General features: G+C 33.1%; 1 protein-coding gene across 4 annotated transcripts; it reads left to right on the top strand.

Moving 5' to 3' along the window:
* Positions 1-17,574: 17,574 nt before the first annotated feature.
* LOC124937597 (serine/threonine-protein kinase D6PKL2-like) lies at positions 17,575-20,456 on the top strand. Of its 4 annotated transcripts, XM_047477888.1 has the most exons (4): positions 17,866-18,002; positions 18,141-18,498; positions 18,538-19,036; positions 19,252-20,456. In XM_047477888.1, the coding sequence occupies exons 2-4, from the start codon at positions 18,264-18,266 to the stop codon at positions 20,129-20,131; spliced, it is 1,614 nt and encodes a 537-aa protein (XP_047333844.1). In that variant the 5' UTR covers positions 17,866-18,002; positions 18,141-18,263; the 3' UTR covers positions 20,132-20,456. The 4 variants fall into 4 exon arrangements, with proteins under 4 accessions (XP_047333842.1, XP_047333843.1, XP_047333844.1 ...); XM_047477886.1 differs by lacking the exon at positions 17,866-18,002 and adding an exon at positions 17,575-17,705 and having other exon boundaries at positions 18,141-19,036; XM_047477887.1 differs by lacking the exon at positions 17,866-18,002 and adding an exon at positions 17,580-17,598 and having other exon boundaries at positions 18,141-19,036.
* The last annotated feature ends 621 nt before the right edge of the window (positions 20,457-21,077 follow it).

Here is a 21,077-nt window from a genome sequence, read left to right as displayed (position 1 = left end):
TGCGTGAAGAGCAAGTACATGGACCATCATCATAACCACTTGCCTAAGAAAATAATTGAAGACATGCAGACAACTTTTGGGATATTTTTGACTTATAATAAGGCATGGAGGGCAAGGAAAAATGCTTTAATAGCGGTGAGAGGAACGGTAGAGGATTCATATGGAATACTGCCATCATACCTTTACATGTTGGAGAAGTGTAATCCTGGTACCATAACCGACATACAGACAGACGAGCTCGGCCACTTCAAGTATATGTTCATGTCCCTAGGCCTCTCAATTAGAGGTTTCAAATCCTTTTGTCGTCCTGTATTATGTGTTGATGCTAGTTTTCTTAAGCACAAGGTGGGTGGTCAATTATTGGTGGCTATTGCATTGGATGCGAATGAGCAACTATATCATGTCGCATTCGGCGTTGTTGATTCAGAGAATAATAACTCCTGGACTTATTTCATGCAAAAACTGAGAGACGCAATTGGATTAGTTGATGATCTCGTCTTCGTATCCGACAGACACCCAAGCATCGCTAATGCCTTGTCTGTTGTTTTTCCAGAAGTAGACCACGGTGCGTGCACATATCACATACAGACGAATATTGTGACCAAATTCAAAAGTGATAAGTGTCATGCGGAGTTTGATTCGACTTCAAGGGCGTACACTGTCCACGAATTTAATCGGTGGTTTGAGAAGATTAAGGTTAAAGATCACAGGATTGCTGCCTATTTGGAAGAAATTGGGTTTCAAAGATGGAGTAGAGCATTTTTTCCCGGTAAGCGATACAATCAACTGACAAGCAATTATGATGAGAGTTTCAATAGTCAGAGCAGGGAAGCCAGAAAGTATCCCATTTCAGAAATGGCTGAGTATTTAAGATTCACAATACAACAATGGTTTAACGATAGAAGAGAAAGAGCGTCTAATCACGAAGAAGTTTTATCTCCAAATTATGAGAAGGTGTTACGTGAGGGATTCGAGAAGGCCAGATTCTATACAGTCCAATCGCTTAACCGATTCGAGTTTTATGTGCATGACAATCAGTCCCATTTCAAAGTCAATTTGAAAGACATGAACTGCACTTGTAGAGTATTCGAAGTTTCGGGTCTTCCTTGTACGCATGCAATGGCTGCTGCCCGTAGTCGGAATTTGGTTTCTTATGACTTCTGTTCAAGGTATTAATATCTAGCTCATGTGTTCATTCTGTTTAACCAATTAATAATTCGTTATATTTTCCATACACACAGGTATTACACAACTGAGTGTTGGATAAATTCATATGCCGAGACATGTTATCCTCCCGGCGATGAAGAAAATTGGGATGTTCCCGAACATATCAAGCAACGTTCGTGTCTTAAACCAAATGTGAAGGTTAAGAAAGGCAGGCCACAAACAAAGCGTAGGTCATCCCAGGGTGAGGTCCGTAAGATCCCGAGACGATGCAGCTCATGTGCTGGGCTTGGACATAATAGGGCAACATGCAAAGTAGTGATGCCTGCACCATCTACTGCACGAGCTTCATCATCTAAGCAACATGACTCATCATCTAAACAGCATGACTCATCATCTCAACAATATGAACCTTTAGCTTGATAGATACTATGTTGTAATATACTGAACAGAAACACTTAACATTACACTAACATGCAAAAACCACCCATGAACAAAAAAAGCAGAAAATGATAATGAACAAACCTTAATGACGAACGAGAAGAAAGCAGAAATGATCGGGCTTGACAAGATTCAGTGAAGAGAAAATGGGTTAGAATGAGAGAGAGAGTCGGGCGGTTGAAATGAAATGTTCTGAAATTTTTGAATATATAAGGTCTAGCGCGTGTGAGTACGCACGTCTCTTCAACTTCCGTAGCGAGTCGGGAGGCACTTAGCGAATCGGGAGGGACTTAGCGAATCGGGAGGGACTTAGCGAATCGGGAGGGACTTAGCGAATCGGGAGGGACTTAGCGAATCGGGAGGGACTTAGCGAATCGGGAGGTACTTAGCGAATCGGGAGGTACTTAGCGAATCGCGAGGTCAACGAGCTCCAGCTAAGAGAAGATGGTTTGAATACGTTTTCGCTACTATATTTGTTTAATAACGAAATCGAATTCAAACCATTCTCCTAGCTGGAGCTCGTAGTACTTAGCGAATCGTCAAGTACAAAATTTTTTATTGGTTTCATAGGTAATCTATCTCGTTTGACAAGGTATCAACAACAAAGTCATGGTTTTGAAAAGAACATGTGTTAGCAAAACAAACCCTATAATTTTACATGGAAACATTTAGATTCTTCAGAAAAAGTCTTTGAAGAAGCGATCGTTGAACTCCAGATAAGAGAAAATTGTTTGAAATTTATTTCTTTAGCTTAACGACTAACGAAATCAAAGTCAGCCAATCTTTGCTTATCTGGAGGTCAATGATAGATTCTTCAAAGGCATTTTCTGAAGAATCTAAATGTTTCCAATGTAAAATTAGAAGGTTTGTTTTGTTAACACAGGTTCTCTTCATAACCATGAAGTGATGTCGATACATTGTCAAATGAAGTTCATGATTAACTATAAATAACAAAAAATCTTGATACTTAGCGAATCGCGAGGTACTACTTAGCGAAACGGTAAGTCCGTAGCGAAACGGTAACTCCGTAGCGAAACGGTAAGCAGATCTGAAACAGAAACACATACGCTCTTATCAGACAGAGATTTTCTGCAAATATGAACGAATAACAAATAATAACCTAACGAAATGCTCAAACATGAACCAATATGAACCATATAAGAAATAAGAATCAACAAAACGGAGAAAATGATGGACATAAAGGAAATATGAAAAGGTTTTTGAAATGAAGAAAATGTAAACAAGAACATAACTATTTATGACATCTGAAATGAAGATCTACCTCGACGACCTTCAAATAGTTAGAATCGGAGACCTCACATAAACCCTAGTATAAGAAACCTGCATGCAAAATAGATTTAGGGTTAGAAATCGGCAATAGATAAACATAAATGAATTAGTTAGGTTAGAAGAGCTCTGATCGGTATAGATTTGTATGGATATTGGAGGAAACGGAGCCGTCGTCGCCGCCGGCCGCCGTCGTCGCCGGCCACCGTGAGTGAAGGAGAGAATTGGAGAAGAGAGAGAAAGAAATTTAGGGAAATGAAATTATTTGGGTATTTATACAAACCCCTAATCCACTTAGCGAAACGCTAAGTGACTTAGCGTTTCGCGACAAGGGCAAAATCGTATAAAAAAAAATAGAGCACCACGAGCGCAAAAAAAATTATAAATTTCCACCAGGTCAAATAACCCGGTTTTTAAGGTCATTTCGTCAAATTTCCCTCCCACAAGACTATGCATTCCTTGAGACTTGGTCATTTTAATTGAATAAAAAATAATTATTCTTTTCCAAAACCGTATAAGGGTAAAATGGGACTTGGGCTCTAGGTTTTCTCATAAGTTCCCTGTAAATACAACCCTTAGAACTTTGGAAAACACAACTTTTCCACCTCCAAGTGCCCCTAGGTTGCATTTTTTTCCTCCACAAACTTGCTACAAATCTTCCCACTTTTAAAACCTAAGAAAAAGCACTAACTATTGTGTTTGTGTCATAAGCCTTTTGCTTAAGGTTTCGATTATGTTCACATTACACCAAAGGAGCAGCACATTGTAAGCTATCTCTTGGTTTCTTTTTTATTGTTAATGCATTGCCTATTTCACTTCACTATCTTTGCATGCTTGTAAATTCTTTTGTGCTTGGGTATTAATTTATGTATCATTTGTTTTGTAATATGTAAATGATAATAACATAACTTAACATGTAAATAAAATAAAACATAACAGAACAAATAAACAAACATAAAGTTTAATGTAAATAAAGGTCTTTGACCTAAAACTTTTCTAAAACCAAAATTCGGTCCAAGAATTGGTCATTTGAAAGGCTCTCGGTCAATATATATTTAAAAGACTTTAAAATAAATTTCATTCGAGCTTAATATAACCATTTTATGTTTAACATGTTTCTGTCCATGCCAAATTTTAAATTAAAACATAAAACTATTACATAATTCACAAGGAACCTAAAATTGAAACCACTCGCGGTCATGTATAATGTTATTAACTTAAAAATAAAATCGGCCTGGACTATTTTGCATTGTTTGTAATATTAGTAGGTTAAACTTGTGTGAAATTCTGAAAACAAAAATGAAAAGGTCACTTGACCGAAGAAAATATTCTAATTTAAAAAAAAAATACATTCTGCCTTGAATTTTTTGTATGATTAGATCTAAGGATTTTATTTATTTATTTATATGTTAATAAAGTTTATAGAAGTTTTTATGTTAATTGGGATCTATGGTTTGTTATAGCTATGCTTAGGACCCATAAACTGCACATGATGCTGACCCAAGACTGAGAGGACAAACCTGTTATTGGTCACATTTCTGCACCTGATGCTGACACGGGATCGAGGACAGAGGAACGAAGACCGAGGATCGAGCACCGAGAACCGAGGACCAAAAGTCGAGGACCAAAGACCGAAGACTGATGACTGGTTATTTCCGCACCCAAGGACCGAGCACCGAGTACTGAGCACCAAGCACTGAGGACCTAGGACCGATAGCTCATGCACCCATGGTTAACCTAGGACCAAGAGCTCCTACACCCGTGGTTAACCCAAGACCGAGAGCTCTTGCACACGTGGCTAACCTAAGATCGAGATCTCCTACACATATGGCTAACCCAGAACCGAGAGCTCCTATACCCATGGTTAACCTAGGACCAAGAGGATGCACCTGTTACTAGCTACATTTCCTACACCCGATGTTAACCTAGGACTGAGAGCTCCTACACCCATGGATAACCTATGACCAATGTTGTCTACTATACCTAGGACCGCTACTACTAACTAGGGACCGATGTTGGCTGCACCTGAGGACCGATTGAGGGTGCAGATTGCGATCAAGTTGGGTTCACACTTCCGCTAAAAATCAGGTTTTGAGACCGTGGAGGCTAACCACGGTCCTTGTGCATATTTTTCATATATTGTGTCTTGTTTAGGCTTTCATTTTGGTTTTGTTGGCTTTATTTTATGTATGTTTGTGGCTTATGTGATCCTAGGTTAACATATAAAATATTTTAAAATATTGTAAAGCGTAAGTGATTTTTTAAAACGGTCAAAGTTAATTAGTAAAGACCTTAGGAGCGTTGTGGGACATAGTGTATAAAAAATTCATTCCCGCACGTAACCAAGCGCTGAACTCAATCTCTTAATTTTCTAATTTTTAAAATTAGGTGGCGACTCTCTAGTCGTGAAGAAAGTAAGATTAAAAAATTTAAAGTAGGCCTATTATGACATACTTTCTATTAAAACCTCTCAATCTCTTCACGGTATGGTAAGTTATAGAGTTGTCTATAAAGCCTCGTTTTATAAACTTATATTTTTCAAGCCTTAAAATTAATTTTCCACACACATTTGACTTTTTTTCAAAACTATTCTTTTTCAAAAGAATATCTCAAAAAAAATTCAAGTTAGTCGACCTTTGTGATCGATTTTTACGTTGACAACGACAATTTGAAAAACTTTTATGGGCTCTCTATTTCAAATAGATTTAGTTTTGAAAAAGTCAAATGTGAGAGGAATTTATTTTAAGGTTTGAAAAAAATAAGTTTATAAAACAGGCTTTATAGACAACTCTATAACTTACCATTTTGTCGAATCTGAAAGAGATTGGGAGTTTAATGAAAAGTATGTCATAGGCCTACTTTAAATTTTTTCAATTTTTAATTTCATCACGAAAGAGAGTTTCCACCTAATTTATAAAAATTAGGAAATTAAGAGATTCAAGTTAGGCGTTTTGTTACGTTTGGGAAAAGGTTTTTTAGATGCTATGTACAACAACGCCCCTAAGGTCTCTACTAATTAACTTTGGTCGTTTTTGAAATATTTTACGCTTTATAATGTTCTTTTTAAAAAAATATATGCTAACCTAGGATCACATATGCCATAAACTTAAATAAAAAAAATAAAGCCAATAAAAATCAAAATGAAAGCCTAAAGCCTAAACACAAAACACAAAACATAAATATATGAAAACATGCATAAAGACTGTAGTTAGCCTCCACAGTCCCATGACCTATATTTTATCCAAGTATATACCCAACTCGGTTAGAATATGCACCCTTTTTCGGTCCTAGGGTGCAGCTAGTGTTGGTCCCTGGTCAGCAGTAGTGTCAGTACTAGGTGCACAACAGACTTAGATTCTCGGTCACAAGTGAGCAGCAATGTCGGTCCTCGATCCTCATTCCTTGGTCATCGGTCATTGATCTCGGTCATCAGTCTCGATCCTTGGACCTCGGTGTCAGTCATCGGTCCTCGGTGTCAATCATCAGTCTCGGCCCTCAATCATTGGTCTTGGCTCTCAGTCATTGGTCCCAGTGCTCGGTCCTTGGTCTTGGGTCAACTTCAAGTGCAGTATGTGGGTCTTAAGCGTAGCTAAAACAACAGACCTGTTGTTCTTTTGATTTTCGACCTGACCCTAATCTAACTAAATTATGGTGATTAAGATTGATCCCAAATTTTATAAATTCTTACAGAATAGTTAGTCATACAAACAATAATATAAATCAAAATCATACAATCAAAACACACTCAAAACCTAGAATTAAAAAGAACAAGGTAGAATCATTTAATGCACAAATAAGGGGTTGAATAGGTCTTGTTCTTGGGTGTTCTTCGGTCAAGTGACCTTTTTATTTTCATTTTTATTTTTAGAATTATACTAGAGATAAATGGATTTATATTATAAATAAAGAAAAAAAGTCCAAATAAATTTCAGTTTAATTATTTTTCAAAGTACATGATCGATAGGGTTTAAACAAATGAGATTCATCGCCGGTCATGTGTATGTTCAAAGTTTTAATTAAAAAATCGGTTTGGTTTGGGTAAACTTTTATTATTTTTAAAATGGGGAAATCAAGCTCGGATAAAATTTACTTTTAAAATTCTAAAACTTACATTGGCCGAGAACAATTTAAATGATAAATTCTTTGGCCGAATTTTGGTTTTAGAAATGTTTTTAGATCAAATATCCTTGTTTAACTTTTTTTTTACATGTTATTATAGTTTACATATTTACATTGTAGGGATGCAGAATATTAAAACCAAATACAAATGAATTTAAAACATGCAAACATTATTAAATGACAAAGGCAAAGGCAAAGACACATTTATTATGTAAAAGACAAAGGAAAAAAAAGGAGAATCAAGAAGCTTACAATGCAAATGCTTTCTTGATTTTTGGTAGAAGGATGAAAACCTCAAGTCTTAAGCAATTTTTGTGACCATAAATAATTGGTGATTGCTTAGGGTGTTTTCAAAAGGGGTAGGGGTACTTAGAAATAAAAAATATCACCTTTTGCGCAAGTGCACAAGGGTGTGTATTTATAGGGAACTCTTGAGAAACCCAACACACTTAACATGGTTTGAAAAAGATTTTATTCTTTTCTAATTAATTAAAATGCCAAATCTTAAGGGATTGAATTTTAATTAAAAAATAACTAAGTCTTTTCTCCTATTTCCTTGCTCATTCAAGCTCACGGTTCAAGCTCACGGTTGGGAGAATGTCTTCTAGATTCTTCCACCACCTTTTAGGCCATGGACTTGAGTATCTTCTATATCCTTCCATTTGGCATTGACAAATAAAATTAAAATTCCCAAATTGCCTTTTCTTCATGGATTTTGATTTATCTTGATGGACCTAGAACCTTCTTGATGGTTCTTGAATCCTCTTTTCCTTTTGATTTTGCTCCCAACGTTTTCCAAAGTCCTACAAAATCATTGTTAAAATTTAAAAAAAATATATATTATTAATTAACTTAATCAATTAACTAATTAATAATAAAAATAAAAGATTAAGTTGTGATACACTTAGTCTTATACCCAAAAAGAATTTATTTATTAATTAATCAAATTAAATCAACTAATCTAACTTAATCTAATTAAATAAAAACAAACAACTAACTAATTATTTAAAACAACTAGTCTAATTAATGAAAACAAAATAACAAAAATATATTTAACAAAAAACTTTAAAAAAACTTTTAAAAAAACGTTAATATATATTTTTTATTTTATAAATACCAAGGTAATTAATTAAATAAAACCTTGAATATTCTAAGTATAATAACTTTTCTAAGTGTTATAACTTAGACAAATTACTACATTAACTTATTAAAATTTAAAATCAACTTTTCTTCAAAATTCAATTATTTAAAAAAAAAAAGTCGTTTATAAACTATAAAAATTGGGGAGTAAAAAAATAGCGTCTACAACCTCAACGTAAAAAATTGATCACAGTTTTTAACAAAATTGACCTACAGAATGGCAGTGTATTCGCTCTCGAAGGAAAACTGTTGAGTGGTATCACAACGTTTGGTCTCCTAGGATCATACATCGACATCAGATTACACTTTGGTTGGTTCATAGAGGTAGGCGGATAATTAGAGATCGCTTGAACAGGTTCATGACTATCCTTAACACTGGTTGTGTCTTATGCATTAACTGTGAAGAATCAATTTCTCATATTTTTGGTGAATGTAACTTCACTAATTGGAGCTGTATTAGAAATTTAGTGATTTCAAAAGACTAAAGGAAACTCATTTAAAGCCAATTTATTCAAATTCTTTTATGAATGTCTTATGTAACATGTTTGTATGGAGAGAAATGCTAGAGTTTTTTTCTAGAACATTGAGAAATAAAGACCATGTATGGAATGATATTGTTATTGATGGTCTATATCTTATTCACACATGAATAATAATTCCAATTACTATAAAGAATTGGGAGTTTTGTCAAAGATGGGGTTTTGTGTTTGATGAAGTCGCAAAGGAAGCAATGTACAAGGTGAGATAGAAATATGAGATAGAAATAGATGCTTGCTCGCTGGTTGTTTGATACTCATGAGGCTACTATTTTTTTTAAGTTTTGTTTTGTATGCTTGTTGTTTTTTCAAAGTTTTGAACTTGTAATTTCCTTTGAATTCCTAAGTTTGATTGCTTTCAAAATTAAGACAATGGTATGTTTGTCCTAATTTCAAAACTCTTGTATTTTTCTTCCCTTTTGAGATTTTAATTAAATGACAATAAGTCATTTCCCCCCAAAATAATTGACCTACGGTCAGGCTATCATCAACTTAAGATCAAGTCAAACGATATTTCTAAGACAACTTTTCAAACATGATACGGACATTATGAATACATACTAATGTCATTTGGATTAACTAATGCACTCGCGACTTTTATAAATCTAATGAATAGAGTTTTTAAATAATTCCTTAATAAATTTGTGATAGTATTTATCGACGATATATTAGTATATTCTAGGGACATGGAGGAACACTAGAGTCATCTAAGAATAATACTACAAATTCTAAGAGGAAATAGGTTATATGCAAAAAATTCTAAAAGAGGGGTATGTATAAATCCAAAAAAGTTGAAGCGGTATAGGAATGGCCAAAACCCTCCACGATTACATAAATACATAGCTTCTTCGGTCTAGTTGGTTATTACATAAGGTTTTTTAATGGATTCTCTGAATTATCACTCTCATTAACTTGTTTGACATAAAAATGCATTAATTTTGAATGGTGCAAAAACTGTAAAAAAGTGTTTTCAAGATTTGAAAAGTGGTTGATTACAACTTCAATACTCTTAATCTCATTGGAAGATGAGAGTTATAATGTTTATTCTGATGCTTCATTGGGTTGTGTTTTGATGTAAAGATAAATTGTTATTGCGTGTGCATTGAAGTAACTAAAACCAATGAGAAAAATTATCATACTAAGGATTTGGAGTTACAACAATCGTATTTGCGTTAAAAATTTGGTGACATTTCTTATACAGGTCTAAAGTGGAAATCTTCATTGATAACAATAGTTTGAAATATTTATATACTCAAAGTGAGTTGAACATGTGTCAATGAAGATAGTTAGATCTCATTCAAGATTATAATTTATCAATAATTTACTATCCTAGAAAGTCTAATGTGGTTGTTGATGCTTTGAGGAAACCGTTAAGAGTAAAGCTTTCCTAATTTTAAATTTAATGATTCGTCCTACTATAATCGAGAAGGTCAATAGTGATCAACAAAATGAATCCCACCTATAAAATATTAAAAGAAATTTAAGAAAGGAAAAACACTCAATTTCGATTTGATAGTGAGGGAATTCTACAATTCCAAAATCAATTATGTATTATGAATAATGAGACTGTAAAGAAAGAAGTACTAGAGAAAACACACTACTCACGATACACAATTCACCCAGGTAGCATGAAGATGTATCGAAATTTGGACAATTATTGGTGGAACAATATTAAGAGAGAAATAGTTGACTTCGCTTCAAAATCTCTCACTTGTCAACAAAGGCTAGAGGGATTGTTACATTCATTGTCGATCTCACAATGAAAAGGGAAAGAAAATTCTATTGACTTTGTATCGGGACTACCAAAATCGAAAAAAGTATCGGAGTATGGGTGATTATTGACAGATTAACTAAGTTAGCACATTTCTTGCCAATAAAAACTATACTTTCATTGGACAATCTAACATGATTATACCTTAAGGAAATTATACGATTACACGGTATCCCATCGTCTATTGTTTTAGATACAAATAGTCGATTTGTCTATCACTTTTGGAAAAGTATACACTGGTATTTGGGAACCAAGCTAAATTTTAGTACCGCATTTCACCCTCAGACTGAAGGAAAAATATAAATGATCATTTAAGTCATGGAAGATCTACTTTGTGCATCCATCATCAATTTAAAAGGGTCATGGGACGAGCATTTTCCTCTTATAGAGTTTACCTATAACAATAACTATCAAATTAGTATTTAGATGGCTCCTTATAAAACATTATACGGTTAAAGATATCGTTCACCGATATGGTACGACGAGGTGGGCAAGAGAAGATGTATCAGGCCATATATTGTAAAAAAACGATAGATAAAGTGCGTGTAATTAAATAAATGTTAGTTACTACCAAAAATAGACATAAAAGCTATGCCGATATTCGTAGAAGAGATTTAAAATTTGGTGAAGGAGATCATTTATTCCTTGAAGTATCACCAATGAGGGGAGTAATGAGATTTAAAGCACGAGGAAAATTATGTCTTTGATTTGTCGGGTCATTTGAAATATTAAAGAAAATTGGGAAAGTTGTATAAGAACTTGCATTGCTTCCACCATTAGTTGGAGTATATAATATCTTTCATGTACAAATGTTAAAACAAAATATTTCTAATATTAATCATATTATCAAATACACCCTTCTAAAACTTGAAAGTTGTCTAAAATATGAGAAGAACTCAATTTGAATTGTGGATAGAAAGGAACAAATGATTCATTGATGAATCGTCTCTTATGTTAAAATCTAGTGGAGTAATGATTTTGAGAAAAAAAGTCACATAGAAACTTGAAGATGAAGTAATGATGAAATATCTTGAACTTTTTGAGCCCCAAATTTTACAAATTTTGGAGGACCGAACATTTTCTAAGGAGGTGTGGTTGTAACAACCAGAGTTTAGGGTATGAGTCACATTTGACATTATATTTTGTTGGATATATAAAGTATCTTTCATAGAATAAAAAATAGTTAAAGAGGAAATTAAATGAGAGAAAAAGAATGAAAAAAAGGGTTTGACTTAAGTTAGGGCTTGGCTTGAGTTAATTAGGACAAAGAATATCATAAATCAGGTATGGAAATTTAATTTCTTTTTACTAGTTTTAAATCAACTATAATATTTGTAGTCTATTTTGAGATAATAATAAGTTGTTAAAGATGGTTAGAAATTAATGGATTAAGATTTAATGAGTAGATATGAGACAATGAAGGTGCTTATAAAAATATGTTTAATGATGATGTATATATGGTTTAGGAGAAGAGTTGTGATGAAGAAATATAGATAGAGTTAGAAGATAAAAAAAATGTGAAGATGAATAGAATGATGGATGAAATTATGAAGTTTAAAAGTGTTTGAAAGGAATAGTGAAATTATATGATTCATATGAAAGATAAATGTTAGGGAACATTTGAAGACATTTAAGATATTTGAATATAAAACTATGTGATAGAATCATTTTTTATTTTATATATATATAAAATGAGATGAAAGGATTTGAATCAAAAGGGTTTTACGCCATTATGTTAACATTTAAGGGTCTTGCGTCATTATGCTAACATTTGAGTCCTAAAGATCTTGTGTCATTATGCTAACATTTAAATCCTAAGGAGTTTTCCACCACGTTAATTTTGAATCCTAAGAGTTTTGTGATTATGCTACTTTTTCAAGGGCGTTGCGCCATTATGCATATGAGTCGTCAAGTGTTTTGTGCTGCTACACTAACAATTGAATAAGTATGGTTTCATGTTATTAAGCTGACTTTAACGGTTAAAACTTAACTTTTAGAACAATTATGTTAATTTTGTACCATTACCTTTGAATCCTATTTCATAAGTAATTGTGTTATGTTTATGGTATTATAAAGGGAAATAAATATAAGAGAATTTCTAATCAAATGCAAATCACTTATATGATACATGCCTTGTTCTCTGAATAATAGTATATACAATTTAATTTGACTATTAAAAAAATGTGATTTCTTACTGAGTGCGTTTAGCTCATTTTAGTTGGATGACTTCTTTTCAGACATAGATCAAGAGTAGTTTAGAAGGATCAAGAGACTTGAGTAGTCTAGAAGAATCAAGAGACTGAAATATATATATTAGTACTTTATTTTGTAATTTGCTGAAAGCAAGGTGTGTCTTAAGGATATAATGTGTTGTTTTGTAAGATGTAATAGTCTAGAATCAATATGATATAGTTAGTGTATTTTGAGAACGATATCAAAATATCTCACTCTTATAATTGGTAGTTATGAATAATATGTAGTTGATATTCTTTTCGGCTTAGGATGTTATTAACGAACATATGAGTATAACATGGAATTTCTTGATTTGGGGTGTGACAAACTTTTAGTAGAATAATTGGGAGGTGGTTATACTTTATCATGACCTTACATTAGAGAGGTTGAAACTGCATATAAAAAAATTCAAAGAATGGCTGAAAAAGGAAAGCAAATGGGTCACTCCTTAAGTTAATTTTTGTTTATGTAAGTATCTTAAACATTGTTCTACTTTTGGTTTTTAATATTGTATGGGTATAAATGCTGGAAAAAAACACACAAAACAAAAATTCAGAAGAGAAAGCAAATAGAAAAAACACATAAAACCCTTCCACAAAACAAACACAAAACAACCCAAAGAAATCCAAAAAGAAAAATAGGTCAATTTATGTAAGCATATTTTAAGGAAAACGTGTTTCAATCGCCCAAACTTTCCTTTCCATCAAAAGATATCGAGTAAACCATTTTGAATTCAAAACAACTCATTTGCACCAATCAATCAACTACACTCTTAACAGCTCTTAGAAGTCATTGAAAATATAGATTTCTCAAGTAAGTCTATGCAGATTGAGATTAGTTGCAAGTTTTCTCATCGTATGCTTGACATAACACAGCATCCGACTGCGCCTCAATTATGTGTGCCCCTCAGCCTTAAGCTCAACTATCATTGAACTATACTTTAGTTATGTACTACTAATGAATTCTCTATTCTTGTAAACATACTATATTTTTTCTTCTTTTTTTACAATAAAGAAGATAATATTTGAATATTACAAAAATAGGTGTGAAGGAAATAATACTCCAGTGTGTCTCATGTATGGAAAAGAAGATCCTTGGGTAAAACCTATATGAATCATCAGGTTAAAAACAACCAAAAGAGGCAGCCTTGCTGGACACTGCTCCCTAAGATAATTAATTACGGATTTTTCTTTTTTTTTGTTTGGTTCAATTAGTATTTGGGGATGATCATATTAATTTTTGTGTTTCACATGATCATATTATTATTTTGTATTATTGAGATATGATTACTATAACAAATGTAGATTTTCTAAATCATGATAACATGGGTCCAATACATGTCCCACTAGTTAAAAAAATGTCAATTAGCGGACAAACATAGCGATTAGTCTAAAATCGTCGTTATCAAAATAGTAGCGATTGGTTGTGTGTTTGTTTAATAACATTGGTTATGATGATTTGGGTTCAATTGAGTATTTGGTGTTTATGGTTTAATTATGGCTGTAGTTAAATTTTCGGTTTTATAGGTATTTTAATATTTTTAAATTAATTTTTTTTTTATATTAGCAAATAGCGATTGTTATTGGACAAATTGCAGTTTCTTAATGGGTCTATTGCGATTGGTTATCAAACCAATCGTAGTTTCTTAATGAGTCTATGGTTTGATAACCAATCGCAATAGACCCATTAGGAAACTGCGATTAGTCTAATAACCAATCGCTAAATGATTTGGGTAGTTACGATTGTAATAATAATCAATCGCTATAAGACTACCGATTAAGGCAACACCGAGGAAACCTCTATCGATTGAAGGCGATTGATTTATGACCAATCGCTATATGCCTATAACGATTGGTTTAGAGGTTAATAGCAATTGGTTTACCAATCGCTATAAGGTTTTTTTTACTAGTGTTCTTAGAACCCATAGATAAAGAAGAGATTATTGGATTAATTTTGGTGATTTCAAGCAGGTTATGAATTATTTGTTAGACAACAATGAATAACATAGAATCTAGGGGTTTGGTCTCAATTAAAATTCATGATTTTCATCCTCTTTTCTTGTCTAGCGGCAACAAAAAGTGGATATTAACACTAAGATTCTGGGTTCGAGCCCGTGGTTGTCCCATTTTAAATTCTCAAAAAAAAATTCATGATTTTGTTTATTTCTTTCTTGTGTAATTTTGATTTTGTCGGCAATAATATATATTGTATAGGTTTGGTTTAATACCCATTACTTGATGGGTATAACTTTGAGCATTGATAATAATTGGGTTTAGATTTAGGAGGTGCATAATAATATTAGGTTATGCTTCAAGGAACTTGCTATATATCAAAGTTGGGTCGACTCATCGTACCTGTCAATAATTAATGTTGACCTTATCCATATTCAAGGTCGGCCCATGGAAAATAGGATTTTCAGTTGAATTTATTAATTTTATTATTTTATTTTTATTATGAATTCAATCTCACCAAGAAAATTATTTAAACTAAAATTAGGACCGTTAAAAAAAATTCAGCAGGTCTCATTTATTTTCATGGACTTTGAGTTTTATTTTGATTAGAGAGCTTATTTAAACTTTGTAGTTTTTTCCCTTTGGTGACTTGCAAGAGCTTGTTTGATGTTTGTTATTTGAAGGTTTTTATTGATTTTTATTAAAAATAATGTTTGATGAAAAATATATGTTATAAGTTTAATTGGTTGAGTTATTATTAATTTATAACATTGTTTTGTATTTAAAATTTATAAAATAAAATAAGAGTATTTTAATATCTTTGTTGATGAAGTGAGTATTAAGAAGAAATATAATGAGATTGTTGAGCTTTGAGTAAAAAATTAGAAGGAAAACAAATCAATTAAGCTCTCGTTCTAATGTTGGTGACTCGTAGGTTTAAAAAAAATAATCAAAATTTTATTATTTTTTATCCATCACCGATCACGTAACTCAATTTACCAACCAAACTATTAAAATATCATATATTTTTTATTTAAGAAAAATCTATACAAAACAAGTTTAATGTAGAAGTTTCCTGTTGAAATTTGACTTCTAATAATGTGAGTCCATTTGATGATTTTGTATTGGTTTCTTGTTTGTAAGTGAATTTAGTAAGAAACAATTAGTGTTGCAGGGCATCATGTGATAAGCAGCTCATTAACTAACATGGTTTTGCATTTAAAATTGAGTTGGATGAAAATCATAAGATATCTTTCTTGTTTACATCTGTCATGAAAAATCTTTCCAAAAAGATTTATAAGATCATTGTTTGGTCAGTTCAGATATGCTTAATTACCAATGATCTGTGTAGTTAATTTCCCTCACAAAAATGGTGGTCACTTTCTAACCATCATGATTACACCATTAACTTCATATCACATTAATTTCCCTTTATGAAAATGAGATTTGGGTCCCCCACCACTCCCCCCAATGCTGTAAAGGTATGGGTAGGAATGCAAAGTGGTCTCAAATGCTACTTGTTCACAAACTTATGAGTTAAAGCTTTTGTTATGAAATTTTCTATTTGACTTATGATTTCTATTGATTGAAATATCAAATGTTTATGCTAATGATCTCTTGTAATTTGTGGAGTATACTCTGCAACACTGATTTGTTTTCCACTGCTTTGATGAAGATTTATAGTTGAAATCATTATCTCTTTTGAAAAGAAGATTGACAATCTTTGCAATAAAGGTCCCTATCTTTTAGGGTGGTGGTGGTAAGTAAGGTCATGATCAATATATGACTATGTGCTGGCTAGTTGTGAGAAAAGATGCATCATGCATGTGAAGATCATGTCAATTAACCCAAAAAAAGAAGAGAAAAACCTCCGTCCAAAAGTAAAAGAGCGCGGTTTCAAGTAAGAATATTTTTTTCTGCACAAATGTTGAAATGATTAAAAAATAAAGACGAGCCATAATCCATTATTTTAAATGATGATTGAGTCAAGTTTAGTTGAGATTCCTGGTCATTTGAAAGACCTAATCTTTGCCCAAATCTTATTGTTGTCAAAATAATAGTAAAGAAACCTTGACTAAAAGTTTATTGCTTTAATATTAATGTTTGTTAGTTGTGGATGAGCATCAACTTATTGGCTTGGACCATGTGCTCCCCCTCCTCTTTTGATATTTATAAAAATTATTATTAACTAAATAGATAGGGGAGGGAGACCTCTTATTTTTATCTTATTGTTTTTAGAATTTTGTTAGAGCTAGATTGATTTGTTTTTATTTTATTTTAAAATTAAATTATTTTATTATTTTTTCAATTATCAAATCATTTAATTTAAAATACTAAAACATGATATTAGGCCTGATTCGTTTTTAGATTATTCAAAAAAAATCAAATATCTCTGTACTTATTATTCATTAAATCAATCAATTCATTAACCAAAATATTAAATACTCTCTATTTTAAATTATTAATTTTATTTTATTTATATATATCAATATATTTTAAGTCTTTTTAAAAAAAAAAAAAAAGCATCTTTATCTTTTTAAAATCATTATCAATCATAATTTTTTTTCTCGATAAGTTATTTAAATAATCTTTATAGAACAAAGACCTTAATTCAACTAATTAAAAATATACAAAACCATCAAATAACTAAAATGTTATTAGCCCTTTGTCACAAGTTGATAGTGTCACGTTAAATATATATAAATAAAATAAATGGACAAAGCATGAATGATATGATGGACAGGTTGGAGGGTGGTCTCCATATGTGTTTGATTCAGACATTTGTGTTTAGGACAAATTACATTTGAATAATTGAACGTGAAAAGCTTGTAACTTTAGGTTTGAGAGTTTTATTTGACCCCCCATGTTCTTTCTCTTTCTCTCTCTCAAAACAGAGAATTATAGGCTTTTTCTCTATATCTCCTTCCAGCGCCACACATTTTACGGGGAAAAAAAGGTGCTCACTATCTCAATCTATCTATCTTTCAAACAGTAGTGCTCTTTTTCTCTCTCATTCTCAATTTGCTAAAGTGAAACCCTAAAGTTCTCATCTTTCGACTTCAGGTACTATCTTTTTAGGTTTCTTTCTTTCTTTCATGCTTTTTAGAACTGTTCTTTTTCTTTACTTTGATTTCTAGCTTCTGGGTTTTGCTGGGTATTCGGATCCTTTAGGTGGGGAGGTTTGTGCTGAGATCCGATCGCATCTAAATCTGGATTTTTTTTTCATTTTTGATCTGGGTTTTTTCACCAACTTAAGGAACTATCATCTATATATATATATGGTTTCCGATTGTCTGTCTTTGGAAGTACATGATTCTATATTGATTGTTTTAAACATGATTGATTAATGCTATTATTAAGGTAAAGCAATTTGATCTTCACTGTTGTTGGGTCTTGCATTGTTTAGTTCACTTATTATTGAAGACAGTCATTTTATTTCTAGTGATCTGGATTTTGTTTTGTGCACTGTCATGATTTCATTTATTGCTTTCTCTATAGGTCTTCTTGCCTCTTTCTGGAGTTCAAGGCAAACAAATCTGTTTCTTTGGTCTACTAACAGTTGATTCAAATCCCACGATGACTCTGAAGATTCTTTTGGACTAAGGTTTTGGGTTTATTTCAATGGAATCTGAATCCAGCATCCACGATCCTCCACAAAAACATAATCCCTCGGAAGGAAATTCTAATAAACAGGTCTCTGTCATTGTTCTTACCGATCAGCTTGAAGCAGGCTTATCTATGGAGACCGAGACAGAATTGGAAAAGAAATCACTTGGAGGTGTAACTGATTTGGATAAAAATGATAGCTCGGGTTCTACTAAAGTAAGTGATGTGACCGTTAGTCTTCAAAAGAACAGCGGAACTGAAGTGGTCGGGAGTGGTAAGAACAGTTTGTGTGGAACTGAAGTGGTCGAGAGTGGTAAGAACAGTTTGTGTAGAGGCAGTATTGGCAGTGATTTAAGCGACGAAAGCACGTGTAGCAGCCTAAGTAGCAGTGTTAATAAACCTCATAAAGCGAATGATGAAAGATGGGAAGCCATTCAGGCTGTTCGAACTAAAGATGGATTATTGGGTTTAAGCCATTTCAGGTTGTTGAAGAGGTTGGGATGTGGCGATATTGGAAGCGTATATCTTTCTGAGTTGAGCGGTACCAAGTGCTATTTCGCCATGAAGGTGATGGATAAGGCATCATTAGCGGGCAGAAAGAAGCTTCTTCGTGCTCAGACGGAAAGAGAGATATTACAGTGCTTAGATCATCCATTTCTCCCCACATTGTATACGCATTTTGAAACAGATAAATTTTCATGTCTGGTCATGGAGTTTTGCCCCGGAGGAGACCTACACTCTCTCAGGCAGAGGCAGCCTGGAAAATTCTTTTCGGAACTAGCGGTTAAGTATGGAACTTGCCCAAATCCCCTATTCAATCACATTATATTATTTGCATTTGAGCTAGAAACATATGTTTTTATTTCCTTTCCTTCAAACCTGCTTGCTCTAATTTTATCTTTGAGAAAATGGAAATTCCTTTTATTTAATTTGGCATTAATTAATGTTTCTAAAACACTTTGCACTTCTTGTTTTTTCTCTGATTTGGGGGGTCTATATGCAGGTTTTATGTTGCAGAGGTTCTTCTTTCTTTGGAATACCTCCACATGCTTGGGATTATCTATCGCGATCTGAAGCCAGAAAATGTACTCGTGAGAGAAGATGGACACATAATGCTCTCCGACTTTGATCTTTCTCTGCGATGTAGTGTGAGTCCTACGCTTGTCAAGTCTGCAAACGTGGAGAATGAATCATTACGAAAAAACTCTGTTTATTGCGCCCAACCCGCTTGTATCGAACCTTCATGTATACAGCCGTCTTGCGTAGTGCCAACCAGCTGTTTCACACCTCGATTCTTTTCTAGTAAATCAAAAAAAGTAAGGAAACCCACCAAGAACGAAATCCGGAATCAAGTCAGCCCTCTTCCAGAGCTTATGGCAGAACCAACTGGGGCTCGTTCAATGTCATTTGTTGGTACCCACGAGTATCTTGCACCTGAAATCGTTAAAGGAGAGGGCCATGGAAGTGCAGTTGATTGGTGGACATTTGGGATATTCTTGTACGAGCTTTTGTTTGGTAAAACTCCTTTCAAGGGTTCTGGGAATCGAGCAACGCTGTTCAATGTTGTCGGTCAGCCACTTAGGTTTCCGGAAACACCTGTTGTCAGTTTTGCTGCCAGAGATCTCATAAGGGGGTTGCTGGTCAAGGAACCACAGCATAGGCTGGCTTACAAACGAGGAGCTACTGAAATTAAACAGCATCCTTTCTTCGAAGGTGTGAATTGGGCCTTGATTCGTTGTGCAAGCCCACCCGAGATCCCAAGACCAGTTGAGATTGAACGGGCTCCAACTTCGACAGCATCATCTAGCAATAAAACTGCCATGGCAGCAGCTCCTCCGCTAGAGAAAAACGCGGAGAATTATTTCGAGGTTGATTTCTTCTAAAAGAAACCTAAAATTTGCTATTTCCATCTCATTATTATTCTCCTCTTATGGGATAATGTTGATGAAACCTTGAATTGGAAAGCTGTTTATATTCTTTTCTTGGTTTGACGACGATGACACGAGGGGTGAAGGAGGACACGATTTGTTGTGAAGCAGAAAGTTGGTAATAATAATGAATGCATGTTTTCATTGAAGAATACATAAATAGTAAGTTGTTAATGGACTTAACTTAGCTACTACTAGTAGTTGTATTTGCTAATATTATTATTATTATTGTTGTCATTGAATGAATAATTTGCATCAAAGTATGTGTCTTTTCATTGTATTTGTTTTGGCTTCTATTTCTTATATTAAGAAATAATAAGAAAGTTCTTATTATATTCAAGGCTTCATTGTGTTTGATCTTTGAATGATGGAAATATGTGGGATGGTGTGTTGTCATTTCTAAGTTGTTTCTTTTGACCTCAGGGGTAAAACAGTCCTTTTTAAAAATGTAATTATTTACTGTTTTGCCCCTCCATGGAAAGAAGGAGAAAGAGCAGACAACAAGTGATTATTTAGATGGATGATTACATTTTAGTCGTTTTAAAGTCAAGTCAAAACTCAAAAGTCTCTTTATTCCAAGCTCCACTCCATTCAGACTCTTAACTTCTTGATTACGTGTAATCTTCTTATAGGTTTAAAGACTATATGTATAGGTTTAAAGACTATATGTATATGTTTAACTCGTAAAAATTAGTCAAATTTTAAAGGAGAAACGAAACATATTTTTTCGAATTTTGAAAAGTATTTTTCATTCTATCGAGTTTGGCCCCTATTTAGTTTATGGGCTTCGCTTTGCTAACTCTAATGCGTTCTTAAAAATAAATTTATATATATATAATTCTCTAATTAGTCTATGAAGTTATTTTGGTAACAAGTGTTTAATAGGTGCAAGTTGAAGTTT

The sequence above is a fragment of the Impatiens glandulifera genome, chromosome 5 (genome assembly GCF_907164915.1).
Source record: "Impatiens glandulifera chromosome 5, dImpGla2.1, whole genome shotgun sequence".
Taxonomy (NCBI): Eukaryota; Viridiplantae; Streptophyta; class Magnoliopsida; order Ericales; family Balsaminaceae; genus Impatiens; species Impatiens glandulifera.
The sequence above is the reverse complement of the archived record's forward strand: the minus strand, read 5'-3'. Positions and strand labels throughout refer to the sequence as shown.